Genomic DNA, 13,574 nt, shown 5'->3' with positions numbered 1-13,574 from the left:
CTCCCTTGGGTGGGTGAGGTATAGCTGTGGCTCATAAAGCTGCAGAGACATCACGACTGTTCTGGGTGTGTGCACCTGTCCTCAGATGTTTAGGTCTCAGACAAAGGTTGGGACTTTTATTGACACCTTTGGTCCATATTGTCCTATGAGATCAGCTCATACTATTATGGATGGTGACTTCTATATCTAATGAAAGGAACACCAGTAATCATTGGAGAAACCCAATCACACCCAGTGCACAAACCTTTAGATGATGTCAAAGTGGAGAGCAAATCCTAGTTCTCCTTCCTTGGAAAGGTCAGATTGGATTTTACTGGATCACTAATCTTCCTTGCTGAAGTGAAGGAATTACTGAAGAATAAAACAAGATATGTTCAAGAAAGTGTAGGCTGGGAAGCTAAAGGCATTAAGGATGATATATCTGGGCAGGTGGGGAGGGTGTGAGATGTCAAATGCTGTATGGTAAGGCAGTTGTGTAGGTCAGAGCTCAGGCTGGGGAAAGGATGTTGGGATAGAGATTGAAGTCCTGAGTTCACCCTAGGAAGGGAGATGCTTTCCTAACCCATATCAGATTATAGCATTGCTCTCTCTAGGGAAACTTACAAGTCTCAGGCAGGGAGACACAGTAGCATTTTCTTTGCAAGGTGCTGTCCAACTGCTTAATGCTTGGATTCATCAACTTTCACTGTTTCTTCCCCAAATCGACTAAAGGGAGGAGTGCACAATACCAAGACAGGAGGTGGGAAGACATGGGATAGGGAAACACAGGTGTGTGTGTGTGTGTGTGTGTGTGTTGGAAAAGAGGAAAAGAAGAAAGTTGATATTGGTCACAAGCACTAAAGTAATGATCTCTGATTACGGTCAAACTTTGGTGCCAAGAAAGCAACTTGAATGGTCTAGTGAGAACTGGTTTGTTTATTGCCTGGAGAACACACTAATTTTCTTTAACAATGACTATGCTACCAGCATGGTGATACCCACTTGGACACTAACTTGGGCATGTCCCTTGTGCTCGCACACAGCTCCTGGTTTCTCCTGGTGTTGGTGTTATTTTCCTTTTGTGGGATTGTCCCAGGCCAAATTAGCATTTAAGTTAAAGGTCCTCCCCAATACTGACTGTATGCCTGTCCTCCCTGCAGACCCCAGTCCGGTGCCCTCGTCCTCCAGTACCTACCACGCCATCATTGGAGGGATTGTGGCTTTCATTGTCTTCCTGCTGCTCATTCTGCTCATTTTCCTTGGACACTATTTGATCCGGCACAAAGGTCAGAGATGTCAGGAGTCTCGGGTGGGTAGGGAGATCAGTTAGGGAGGGACAAACAGTATAAGGGCTTCAGAAATGGCCCTGTAAACTCTTTCAGCCCCTTGGGGTGTCTGAGACTAAAACCACAGCCAACCCCTGCAATGCCAGTGCTGTGATCACTGAGTGACAGCAACCCCACAGTCAAGCCTGATCACTTGGTAACCATCCAAGTACAATCAAACCTACCCACTCAACCAGCTGCTCCTTGCTGCTCTGCCTTCAGGTCCCTGCAAATCAGTCTCTAGCCCCTTCCTTCTTGCCCTTGTCTTCTTTTCCCTCTGTTTAGCTCCTTTACCCTTCTTCAGTCTCTTTCCTCTTCACCTTCTCTCCTATATATTTCCTTTTCTCTCTCTTTTACTTTTCCTTGTACTCTGTTACTACCCCCAGCCTAGCTGTGAAGACAGGTCATGCCTAAGTCATATCTTATGTACACACACACACACACACACACACGCACACATGTGTGCGTGCGCGAACGCACTTGCATACATACGTGCATGCACACATGCACACACTTCTTTTATCCCTTGCCTGCATTATAGATGAGATTTTTAGTTAAGAGCAGAATTCATTATTCATGGGGGTGTGGTCAGGTGAGGGATGTTGGCAACAAAATGCAAATGAGAGAAGGTGGGGTGGAAGAAAGCTCCAGGCAAGAGAAAGATGAGCAATGGTGTGAGTGGGTGGGTAGGAATGTGGGCAGGGTGGACTTCAGAGGCTGAGAAGCTTCTGAAAAGAGAAGCCTCTGTCTTCACACAGGAACCTACCTGACACACGAAGCGAAGGGCTCCGACGATGCTCCAGATGCGGATACGGCCATCATCAACGCAGAAGGCGGGCAGTCAGGCGGGGATGACAAGAAGGAATATTTCATCTAGGGGCACCCACACAACTCCTGAGCCCCTAGGGGCCCCACGGGGACTGCTGGGCTGTCACCAACCTGGACTTGTACAGAGCGACCCCAGGGCCGCCCCTCCCGCTTGCTCCCCAGCCCACCCAGCCCCCTGTACAGAATGTCTGCTTTGGGTGCGGTTTTGTACTCGGTTTGGAATGGGGGGGGGGGGAGGAGGGCGGGTGGGAGGGGTGGGTCGCCCTCAGCCCCTTTTGTGGCTTCTCTGCGTTTGGGTTATTATTATTTTTGTAACAATCCCAAATCAAATCCGTCTCCAAGGCTGGAGAGGCAGGGGCCATGGGGGTAAGGAGAGCAACGAATCTGTAATGTTCAGAGAAGGAAGTTGGAGGGATTAGAAATGAATGAGGAGCAGGGCTGGTTAGTGGGTGGGGCTTAACACAGCCCTCCTTCCATTTTTGCAGCAGATGTGGTCCCAAAGGAACCTGGGAATGGAAGCAGAGGCTAGTGGTGGCTCTTCCTCTGCCAACCCTGCACTACAGACAGGGAGACGGGTGTCACACTGCCACCTCTCTTCCATTACATAAGAAAGAAATGAGAAGGAGAGTGTTCAAAGATGTGATCTGAAGATAGCATGCAGCCACACAGGAACCCAGGGCTTCAACATGTTCCTCCCAGAGAGATTAGATTTCCAGAGAGGGTGGTGGAATCAGCCCTGTTCACCCAGTTCCCCCACAAGGTGAATGAAGCTAGGCTCTTTTAACAGAATCTGCCCTTGGGGGACAGTAGGGTTCAGTCTTCTCTCCCAGCTCCAGCAGCTGTGGAAGAGGCAGCTGTGGACCTGAACAACGTCTGCTGCCCCCCCCCCACCTCGGAGGGGCCCCTCACTCTTACCCAAGCCCCTGGACTGTTGCACGGCAACCGCTCCTCTTATGGCATTGCTCAGCAACTACTCCTCCACCCTGTGTCACCCCGTGCCCTCTCCGGTTTCCTGTGCCAGCCCTCGGTCCCTCCTCCCTCAGCAGCCAGGCAGACATGACAACAAAATTACTAAAAGGAGCTTCGCTGCAGTGAGCTGTTTCCTGCCCAAACCGAGGGAATAATGTGAACTCTGTACATGTGTGTATGTGTGTGTGTGTCTGTGCGTGTGTGTACTTGTACGTGTATGTGTTTGTGTGTGTAAGTGTGCGTAAGTATGCATGGATGTGTGTACATGTGTGTTTGTGTGAACAAGAAGAAAAGGGATTGAGAAGAAGGACAAGGGGTCTCGGGTGGGGGGACAGGGCATGGGACACATGAGGCGGGTCTTTGGGAGTGGACGCTTTATAGTCAGGACTTGTACCTCATCTAGAGGGCTGCTCCATCCTAGCCATTTCCAGACCACTCTCAATGCCTATGTGAGAGAGAGGAGTCCCAGGATGTGGTTTACCTGGCTGTTCATTTTGCCCCTCTCTGAAATACCATGCATTTCCCTGGACCTCCCATCTCTGAGCCATGGGCTAGGGCCACTGTCTCTGCTATGCACCCCTCTCCCTGGCACTGACCCTGGATCCCCATCTTCTGTACCCAGTGACTAGAAGACTGGGTGCTCATATCAGCTTTTGGTTGACTGTCTTCCTTCTTATGGCCAAGCTGGTTGCTGTGGAGAGGAGTTACTCACTCTCTCCATCCTGGCTGGCCCTGTCCCTTAGACCCAGGATGCTCTTGGGCATCACACTCCCCCTCCTCTGGCATGTCCTCCCTGCTCTGACAACAGGTGTGCAAAATGGGGCAGCTGCAATCCAGCAGGCCTGCCCACTCCTTCAGTTCAGGTAATACCTTCGTGAATCTTCCAGCCCCTGGTTAGGAATGTGGGCACCCCAGGTAGCCCCTCACTTAGCCAGGAATTCTCCTCTTATAGCAGCAAGGGAGCCCTGGGTCCCAGGACTGGGCTCCTGTCTGGGCTCCTTGTCTCCCAGCACCCGCTTTTGGGGAAATGACTTTTCCTCTTTGAGCTGAACCACTCTGTCCATATTACACAGAAGCCATATTTGTACCAGGCGGGCGGGGGGGGGGGGGGAGAGGGGGCTGTTGTGCTGTGTGTGTCTGTCTGTGGGTGGGGGTGGGAGTGGGGGAAGGGAGCAGGGAGGGGACCGTGTATCTTTATAATCTTTCTAACTCTCCTGTGCTAATCTCAGAGGGACCACCCTCAATATATCTGGATTATCCATGTGGTCAGGCTGCCTCCTTTCTGCTCCTCTCACTGCTGGCTGGGCTGCATGTAAATAAGGGCTGTCCTCATGTCCTGGGCACCTGGCACTCAAAGGGAACTGCATCCTTGCCATGCCGCTCTGTGGAGCATCTGTATGTGGAATCAAGGGACAGAGAGTGTCTGAGTCCTTTGCTTTCCAGAGAATATTTGCATTTAAAGCATGCCATCTGACTGCTTCCCCGTTACCCTCTGTCCAGCAATGCTGGCCACCTCCGTGGTGGAGGTGAAGACCTGAGCAACACTATGCGGGAAGGAAAGCTTCACCCGTTTTTGCCAAACTCTCTTTTTAGCTCCCTCCTGATATACCTGAAATTTGACCTGGGTACTCATCCATCTGAGAGGGTTAATGGCAACCCACATATTGAACATGTATCCTGTATTTCTCCTGGCCAGAGAAATAACAATTCTACCTCCCATCAGAAACTTTACCTATTGCCGAGATGCCAAACCAATGAAGCATTCTCACAGTCTGTATGTCTCACAACAGAATATGAATAGAGATTACCCAGTGGGCTATAGTCTCACATTAAAGTATGCTATCCCATGGTCCCACAGAGCCTATTTTGATGTGTCAGACCATGTGTTCTGCTTGGTGTGAGAGATGCATTCATTGAGTCCATAGGTGGTAAGGCAAATGCCCAATTGCTCCCTGAAGGAGAGTCTTTACAGAGCCTTGACAGGCCTCCAGTCTCCAGTCCCTCATACACTGAAGCGCCCATACCTCTAGATAGCAATGCCCACACCCAGGCACCACCCAGCACCTAGCACTCAGATGGAGGCACACTGATACCCAACACAGACACACAGATAAATATGTGCATTCCTCTACTCGTGCTGCCACGCACAAAAGGCCTCCAACTGAAGGCCTACTCTGTCTGGACAGAGCCAACACCAAATACCATTAGCACATCTTCCCCCCAAACAGGGGATCTTTTGAACTCTTTCCTTGGATCTCATTCAAAGAAAGAGAGAACAGAGAGAGTCATCAGACGCCTGGTCACTCCACCTTCCCAGTGCCGCTCTTATCTCTGCTTCACAAGTCACCCCTGGCCCCTCATCCTTCCCTTGCTGGAAAGATCCCCTTGCCACCTTTGGGAAAATTCCCCCTTTGTGGACCTGACCGTGTTCGTTTCCTGAGGTCATTCTGACCAGGCAAATCCAACTGCAAAACAGGAAGCCCCAGGACGGTGCCCTATGCTAGCCCAAGGTTTAAGAAGCCTGTGGGTGTGAGGTTGAGCTTCCTGAGTGTGACCCTGAATATATATATACACACACACACCCTGGCTCTGCCTAGAACCTGAGAGAAGTCATTAGCCCTGGGCACTTATCTTGGAGCCACAGCTGCTGACAGAGTCCAGGCCCTGTACTTCGCTGCCCTGAGCCTGCAGTGCCATGGGGAACTGTCTGTACCCGGTGAGTGTGGGGACCATGCTCCATAACCCTTGCCTCTGTCCTACTGCTTCTTCTACTTTCTTCTCAGGATTTTCAACTTTTCTTTCCTCATAATCTCTCATGCCCATGTTTCTTTGTTCTCAGTTTCAAAAAAATCCTTTCCCTTTCTTTCCTATTTCCTGTTCTCACTCTATTTCTTCTCTCTCCATCTTTCAGGAAGTCCCAGTAGGTCTGTCCCCACCTTCCCTCCATCTATCTGCTCTCTTAGATCTCTACACAACTCGGACCAGGTTTCTCTGTGGCTCCGACCATTCAGGCTCCTCCTCAGCTTCCCTGTTCACCATGCTCCCTGCACCTATGACCTGCCGGAAGATCCCCTTTTCTCCAAACCCAAATTCCCCTTCTGTCTAGCCCTGCACATACCCCAGCCTCTTTATTGAGGTGCTAGATGCCCTGACTATCCTTTCTGGGTGTACTTTGTAGGTGGAAACCCTTTCACTAGACAAGAATGGAACTCAGTTTACTTTCGACAGCTGGAATTATTCGTTTGAAGATAACTACTCCTATGAACACGCAAGTGAATACAGCCTGACACCAGCTGCTCCCTGCTACTCCTGTAATCTGCTTGACAGGTCTTCCCTGCCCTTCTTCATGCTCATCAGTGTCCTGGGCATGCTGGCAAGTGGCGGCATCCTCTTCACGATTCTCAGACCTTTCTTCCACTGGCAGATTTGCCCCAGCTGGCCCATTCTGGCAGAGTTAGCAGTGGGAAGTGCCCTGTTCAGCATTGCAGTGCCCATCCTGGCACCAGGCTTACACAACGCCCACAGCACAGCCCTATGCAACCTGGGCTACTGGGTATGGTATACTTCTGCTTTTGCCCAGGCTCTGTTGATAGGATGCTATGCTTGCCTGAACCCCAGACTGAATATTGGTCAACTCCGTGGCTTCACCTTGGGACTCAGTGTGGGACTTTGGGGAGCAGCTGCCGTCTTAGGGCTGCCAGTCGCCCTGGCCAGTGATGCTTACAATGGCTTCTGCGCCTTTCCATCCTCCAGAGACATGGAAGCTTTGAAGTACACGCATTATGCCATCTGTTTTACCATCTTCACTGTATTGCCACTGACTCTTTTGGCAGCCAAGGGGCTGAAGATAGCACTGAGCAAGGGGCCTGGCCCCTGGGTTAGTGTCTTGTGGATCTGGTTCATTTTCTGGTGGCCTCATGGGATAGTTCTCATATTAGATGCTTTGGTGAGGTCCAAAATTGTTCCTCTGCATACATGTCAATCCCAGAAGATTCTTGATGCAATGCTGAATGTGACAGAAGCCCTGAGTATGCTGCACTGTGTGGCTACCCCACTGCTCCTGGCCCTGTTCTGCCATCAGACCACCCGTAGATCCTTGTCCTCACTCTCCCTCCCTACAAGACAGGCTTCTCAAATGGATGCCCTTGCAATCAAGTCCTAGTTTTGTCTTGTTTTGTTTTTTCCCTACATGTCAACTTAAATTAAAGTCTATACTGCTTTTATGAAGCGGGTGCTTTCTCGTTTTGTTTGGAGTTAAAGAGAAGGAGAAAAACCACTGAAGGAGAAAGGAGGGCAGTGCATACCTTCCTTTCCTGTCCCTAGAGCTGTCCTGGAATAAAGAGAATGGTGGATAAACATCCCCAGGGAATCCAGATGTTCTCTGGAGGTGAGTGATTATTGTCTTCTTACGGAACTAGAGAAGAGAAACAGTGGGGTGCGAGAAGATGGACTCTAAACCAGAAGACAAGGCTTGATGAGCACACAAAAAGGAACCCACTGCAGAAAACAAGTGGAATGGGTAGTGAAACCAAAGCAGGAAAAAGAACAACGAGTGACAGGCAGCAAAGTCCAAAGCAATAGCCCTGCCCACTCCCCTGTCTGACCCTTCTGGGTGCTCCTTGTCATTTTTGCCTTGTCCAGCCTTGTTTGGTAGTCAGAATGGTGGCAGAAAATGAATGAGGCATGCCCTACAATACTGGAGAGTAGTTGCCCTACTAGGGCTGCCAATCACCTTGCCGAGTGATGTTTACTATGGGCCAGTCTAGGATGTATATCAAAATAGTGCAAAAATACTGCTACCTAGGGGCTGTCTTTTTCAAGTTAATTCTTCATCATGACCTGGACAACCTCCCATCTCCCCCTTTTCTCTCCCTCCCTTTTTCTCTCCCTCCCTTCTCCATTTCTCCCCTCCATATCTCTACATGCACGTATGCTCTTTTGAAGGTTTTTTTCATCACCATGACCTTGATTCCTTTGTAAGCTTCTCTCTCTCTCTCTTTCTCTCTCTCTCTCTCTCTCTCTCTCTCTCTCTCTCTCTCTCTCTGTGTGTGTGTGTATGTGTGAGTGTGTAAATGCATGTGTACTTGAGTGAATGTGAGTTTCTATATGTGCATACACATACATATGTGTATGTGTGTTCTTGCAGGTTTATTCTTCATCATGCTCCCCATCCCCCACCCCCTCCAGTGTGTGTGTGTGTGTATGTGTGTGTGTGTGTGTGTGTGTGTGTGCATGCGCGACTCTGTACATCTGTCTCTCAGTCTGTTAGGACCCATTCCCATGTTATAAGAGATGCATGCACACAGTGAAGCGTGTCTATGCATGAGCTTACATCTCAATCAGTTTCTGCAGTACACATACCTGGGCATTTGCACAGAACTCTTGCAGAGGTCCCTTCATAACTTAATTCTATGCTGCACCTACTCAGGGTGTTAGGACAGAAATCCTTAACCGGTAAGTTCACTCACAATGGTGTTCATGTCCAGTCTTTCAGTGTGTGATGTATAGAAGGAAGTGATCATGATGCAAACCAATGGTGAAGCATCTGAAAGAAAGAAATCCTGATCCAATTTATCTTTGGACTGGAATTGCCCAAGTTTCCTTTTCCAAAACCCAGCTCTCAAAAGAAGCCTTTATCCCATGCCAGTTTCTTTTCTCCTTCTCTTATACATTCTAGTATCCTAGGAAATCCGTTCCCTACACATGCCTGGTTCCGGGTCTGCTTGTTGTGACTTCGGAGGGTTTTCTTCATGTCCTACTCAGTAAAGCTTGAGTGGCCATTAGTAGAAGAGCAAGTAAGAGCCTTTTTTTATATGAGGCACCCTCACTACCAAAAAATTAACCCTCTCCCTGGAAAGATCACAAAACGAGCTTGTCCCTGCAAGCTACCTCAAACCCACCTAGGAAAACTTGAGCAGGTACTTCATGTTGGTCTGAATCCATTTAATGATCTTTCTACACTTTCAAAGATGCTTTCTATTGTCTTCTTCCCTGATGAACCTATGCATGACTTTCTGGGTTTAAGGACTGAGAAGAAAGTACAAGAAAGGGGTAGGGATGACTTAAAGCATCCTAGGCTGGAGGGTGCAAAAGGATCAGGGAATTTTCCTGGGTGGGTGCCTTGATAAAGCCTCTAAATCTCCCTCCTCTGGTCTCTTAGCAACTACCAGGTTTAGATCCTGATTGGTACAACATAAATTGAAAGGCGGGATTGTGGGGCCGATTGACACACGGAATACATTCTGAAACATAACGGAAGAGAAAGAAAATGAGGAAAAAGGAAATAATTTACAAGCCTAAATTATGTTTAGGTCTCCAACAACAGAGATAGTGAACTTGTCCTGGTGTTTTCATTTTTTAAAATTTCCATTCCAGTTGCCATTTACACACACACACACACACACACACACACACACACACACACACACACACACACACGAGAGAGAGAGAGAGAGAGAGAGAGAGAGAGAGAGAGAGAGAGAGAGAGAGAGAGAGAGAGAGAGAGAGAGAGAGGCAGCTCCAACTGCTTTCCCTAGAAGGGACTAGATTTAGAGGCTGACCTAAGTGAAGGAATGTTAAGGCTGTTTTGACTCCCTGATCCTTCCAGTATCTAGGGGATACTTGGCTTAACACTACTCTGTCTCAATCCCCTATTTCTAGAGGAGTCTCCCTCCTCACTCTGTCCGGGTTGAGAGCCTCTTGGTGATAGCTAACAGCTATGACATCTCTTGCAAAAGGAAGACAGAAACAGAAGCCAGCAGCTGATAAGAAGTCACAGTGGGTTGGAAACAAGAATGCTTATACTTATCTCATCCTCATCCCCCTCCCCCACCCTCGCTGCCTTGCTCCAAGGTCCTTTGGGATTGCCCTTTCCCTCCCATTATGAATACTGCAGCTGGGTAGTTCATCCTTAAGTCTGACTCTGACTCCAGCCAACTCTTGAAGCTTTCCTTAGGGAACTACTATCCAGACCCACTTAACCCAATGGGTACTACTAACCACTCTAAATTGGGTTGAAACTTGGCATCTTTAGTTCCAGTTCAGCCCTTCAGGAATACAAATCCTGTTTCCTTAGAGTTTAATCTAAGGGTTGGCAGGGATTTTAGCTGTGTATGAATTATTGGACATCCTGGAGAAGGAAGGGGGGGAACTCTCAGAAAGATGAGAGTCAGAACACAAGCTCTTGGGAATACATAGAGTTCCTAGGGCGGGTCAATTTACATTAAGGGAGAGATTTTTTTTTTCTTGAGGAAAGTTTGAATATCACATTGATGCTTATAATTCATTTATTTCTGACTGAGCCCCATACCCTCCAGGATTTAGGAAACAAATGTCTGTTTCGCAAATCCTTTCATCCCCCTTCATACCTATACCCTCCTTCTCTGTATCCCAACACCTTTCTTCTGTAGCCTCCGAGGAATTCTCACTGAGAACTTCACTGGGATTTCAAACCCAATTCATTGCCAACTCTAATTGCCAGGAATTTGCATGAAAACCATCCTATGCTATCTAATTATTCTGACAACAGCAGTCGGCCGTCTGGGCAGGAGGAGAATCGAGGTTTTAATTAACAATAATGCACCTTGCAGATGAATGTGGCTGTTTAGGTTAATTAACAAGTCCAAGTGTCTCCAAATCATCTTCCAGACATCTAGGTGATTCGGGTGGGAGAGGTATGGATCACACGGGGGGGGGGGGGCGCTACTTTAAGAAGTCAGTTCAGCAAAAACATTCATGTTGGTTTCCATCCCCTCTATGGCTACTGGATGAAGGGGAAGAGGGAATCTCAGAAAGGAGCTCCTAGATATTTGGGTTGGGGGGTTGGAAACAACAAACTGTTGTGGGAGTTGGGGCATCTTTTGTGCCACTTTTACATTTAGAATGTGTTTTCTTTTTAGTACATGACAAGGTTAAGTTCTTATAATTTTGGGTATCTCTTTCTTTCTCTTTCTTCCTTCCTTCCTTCCTTCCTTCCTTCCTTCCTTCCTTCCTTCCTTCCTTCCTTCCTTCCTTCCTTCCTTCCTTTCCTTCCTTCCTTCCTTCCTTCCTCTCTCTCTCTCTCTCTCTCTCTCTCTTTCTTTCTTTCTTTCTTTCTTTCTTTCTTTCTTTCTTTCTTCTTTCTTTCTTTCTTTCTTTCTTTCTTTCTTTCTTTCTTTCTTTCTCTTTCTTTCCTTCTTTCCTTCCTTCCTTTTCTTTTTCTCTTTCATTTTTTTCTTTTTTGCTGATGTAATTTCTAGCATGGTTTCCTTTGTGTGTCTTTAACTCATCTGGGGTTCCTATAGCTGCTTACACCCAAAGACCTCTCTCACAATGTCTCAATTCACCCCCTTGTCTCTCCCACCAATGAAAATTATTTGCATAGATCTCTTAAGTAGTTTTCTGGGTTCTGGGAGAAAAACAAAAATCAAAAACAAAAAACATTGCATACAGCTCAAAGCTGCACCCTTTCTCCCTCTCGTCCTGGTAATGTAACTTGTTCTCCCTGAAATCAAGTAACATGTGGCAAAGGAGAAGCACACCTCTTAGTAAGTCTTTTATCATGCTCATGTAATTTACTGCTAGCCCTGTCCTGAAGAGTTGCAGAACTTTGGTGATTAGCATGGGACTTGACTATTTCTTATTCTTTGAGGTTTATTCCCAATGACCACTTTGCAATTCTCTGCATGGCCAAGTCCCTTTTGTGTGCAAGTCTTCACATTGGATATTTTTTTTCTGCCAAAACTCTCTTTTCTGTGTTGTTTATGTCAGTGACATCACCTCATCCTTGAAGTCTCAGTACAAATCTGACCTAGCATCCAAAGGGGTATAGTTTCAGCTCCTTCATGCACTCATGTTTTCCCTACCAATCCCCCTGGGGTTTGTTCTCTCTCTCTCTCTCTCTCTCTCTCTCTCTCTCTCTCTCTCTCTCTCTCTCTCTCTCTGATTTATGTGTGTGTGTGTGTGTGTGTGTGTGTGTGTGTGTGTGTGTGTGTGTGCACTCGCGCATGCATGTGCGTGCATATCTGAATGTGTACTCCACAGAAGACAGAAAAGGATGGAAGATCCCCTGGATTCAGAGTTACAGATGTGAGCAATAAAGTAAATTTGGGTACTACTCTATAAGAGCATCGAGAACTCTTGGAAATACCACTGTCTGAGCCTCCCACGTATTTACTCACCCTGTGTTCTCAGTCATGCTTACATTCCCCTTCACAGACAACCACAAAGCCCTGGTCACTCACTGAGTGTGCCTCTCACTGCAAATTAAGAAAAAGACATGTTGGGATTTCAGGCATGAGCTACCACACCCAGCTGATGCTGTTTCCATAGCAGCAAGAATCACACATCATAACTGTCCTGGTTATTAACTTACTCTCTGAGTAGTTCAGTTCCTGTCCACCCGTTTCATCCACTACTATATGCTAGGCTTCAGGTGTACAGGGCCTGGGTATTACCAGGTCAGAGCACAGTAAGCATTTAATAATTACATAAGCAAATTAGTTGACTTTGTATGAATAAAGCATAGCTTCTCACACTGGAGGGTTCATAGTCTGGTGATAAGAGGAACATGAACAAGCACGAAAATAATTGGGGGTGAAATCTGTAAAACCAAACCATACCAAACACAATCATCAACAACAACACTAACTCTCTGAGTCCTGCAAGCTGTTTCTCTTGTGTTAATTTTTTCAGGATCCATAAGTACCGTTTCTGTGCCATTTCATGGCTGACAGAGCTCAGGGTCTCAACACAGTTCTTGAATCATGCAATGAAGAAATAATACTTGGGTTCTTCTGGGGACAATGCTAGGCTTGGGACAGCCAGGAAGAAGAGGGAAGGGCCATCATATTCCATCTGCACTTGAAGAAAAGTGAATCATGGGACACTCCCTGAAGTTCTTGGAAGTGAAGTCTTCCACTGGCTCAGAATCATATTCAGAATCCAGCCACCTCCTCAGTTTTCATCGCAGGCCAGGGAAGGGTTCACATTTCCTGGAACCTGAAAGTCATTTTCATCTACATAGTAAAGATTTCCTAATGTTCTCTACTAAGTCATTTTAGTTTAACCTTCCCAGCAGCCTTTCCCCTTCTCTACCTCTACGCTCTATTTCTTTCCTTTGCCTTTTGTCCTCTGTGACCCCCATTTTCGGGGACTAATTTATCTTTCTGATGTTCTAGGTACTTGGTCAGGTTAATGTTTTTAGGCACATAATGTGTATAATTAACTTCCTTTATAGAATGTACCCGTCAAGCAATCATGAGAGATATCGGTGATAAAGAAAGAAAATTTGTAATTATTGACAATATTATATCTGACCCATCCAGTCCCTTCCTTTCTTCCTATCTTCCTTTCTTCCTATCTTCCTTTCTTCCTTTCTTCCTTCCTTTCTTCCTTCCTTCCTTCCTTCCTTCCTTCCTTCCTTCCTTCCTTCCTTCCTTCCTTCCTTCCTTCTTTCCCTCCTAATCGGGTTTACTCAGGTTTCCACTGAACTAC

General features: G+C 47.1%; 2 protein-coding genes and 1 long non-coding RNA gene across 4 annotated transcripts in view; 2 read left to right on the top strand and 1 right to left on the bottom strand.

The window, feature by feature from the left end:
- LOC147006273 (uncharacterized) overlaps positions 1-346 on the bottom strand; it is a 32,987-nt gene extending 32,641 nt beyond the window's left edge. The window contains exon 1 of the long non-coding RNA XR_015048458.1: positions 245-346. This is a non-coding gene — a long non-coding RNA (uncharacterized LOC147006273). The remainder of the gene's footprint in view (positions 1-244) is intronic.
- The window catches only part of Cadm3 (cell adhesion molecule 3), a 30,394-nt gene extending 28,047 nt beyond the window's left edge, over positions 1-2,347 (top strand). For both annotated transcript variants that reach the window (XM_021159748.3, XM_029479784.2), the window contains 2 exons: positions 1,140-1,265; positions 2,063-2,347. In XM_021159748.3, the coding sequence (XP_021015407.2) occupies positions 1,140-1,265; positions 2,063-2,181 (245 nt within the window). In that variant the 3' untranslated portion in view covers positions 2,182-2,347. The remainder of the gene's footprint in view (positions 1-1,139; positions 1,266-2,062) is intronic.
- A 1,934-nt stretch (positions 2,348-4,281) lies between these two features.
- Ackr1 (atypical chemokine receptor 1 (Duffy blood group)) lies at positions 4,282-7,324 on the top strand. Its single transcript, XM_021172053.3, has 2 exons — positions 4,282-5,817; positions 6,280-7,324. Exons 1-2 carry the CDS (start codon positions 5,797-5,799, stop codon positions 7,261-7,263), a joined length of 1,005 nt encoding a protein of 334 aa, XP_021027712.1. The 5' UTR covers positions 4,282-5,796; the 3' UTR covers positions 7,264-7,324.
- The last annotated feature ends 6,250 nt before the right edge of the window (positions 7,325-13,574 follow it).

This window comes from Mus caroli, unplaced genomic scaffold (genome assembly GCF_978045245.1).
Source record: "Mus caroli unplaced genomic scaffold, Mus_caroli_1 scaffold_1, whole genome shotgun sequence".
Taxonomy (NCBI): Eukaryota; Metazoa; Chordata; class Mammalia; order Rodentia; family Muridae; genus Mus; species Mus caroli.
This window is presented reverse-complemented; position numbering and strand designations above follow the sequence as displayed.

Bases quoted from the DNA above. Each gene is read 5' to 3' on its own strand.
- Ackr1 (XM_021172053.3), top strand. From the start codon at position 5,797: ATGGGGAACTGTCTGTACCCG. The intron at 5,818-6,279 runs GTGAGTGTGGGG...TGTACTTTGTAG, and splicing joins TGGGGAACTGTCTGTACCCG to GTGGAAACCCTTTCACTAGA.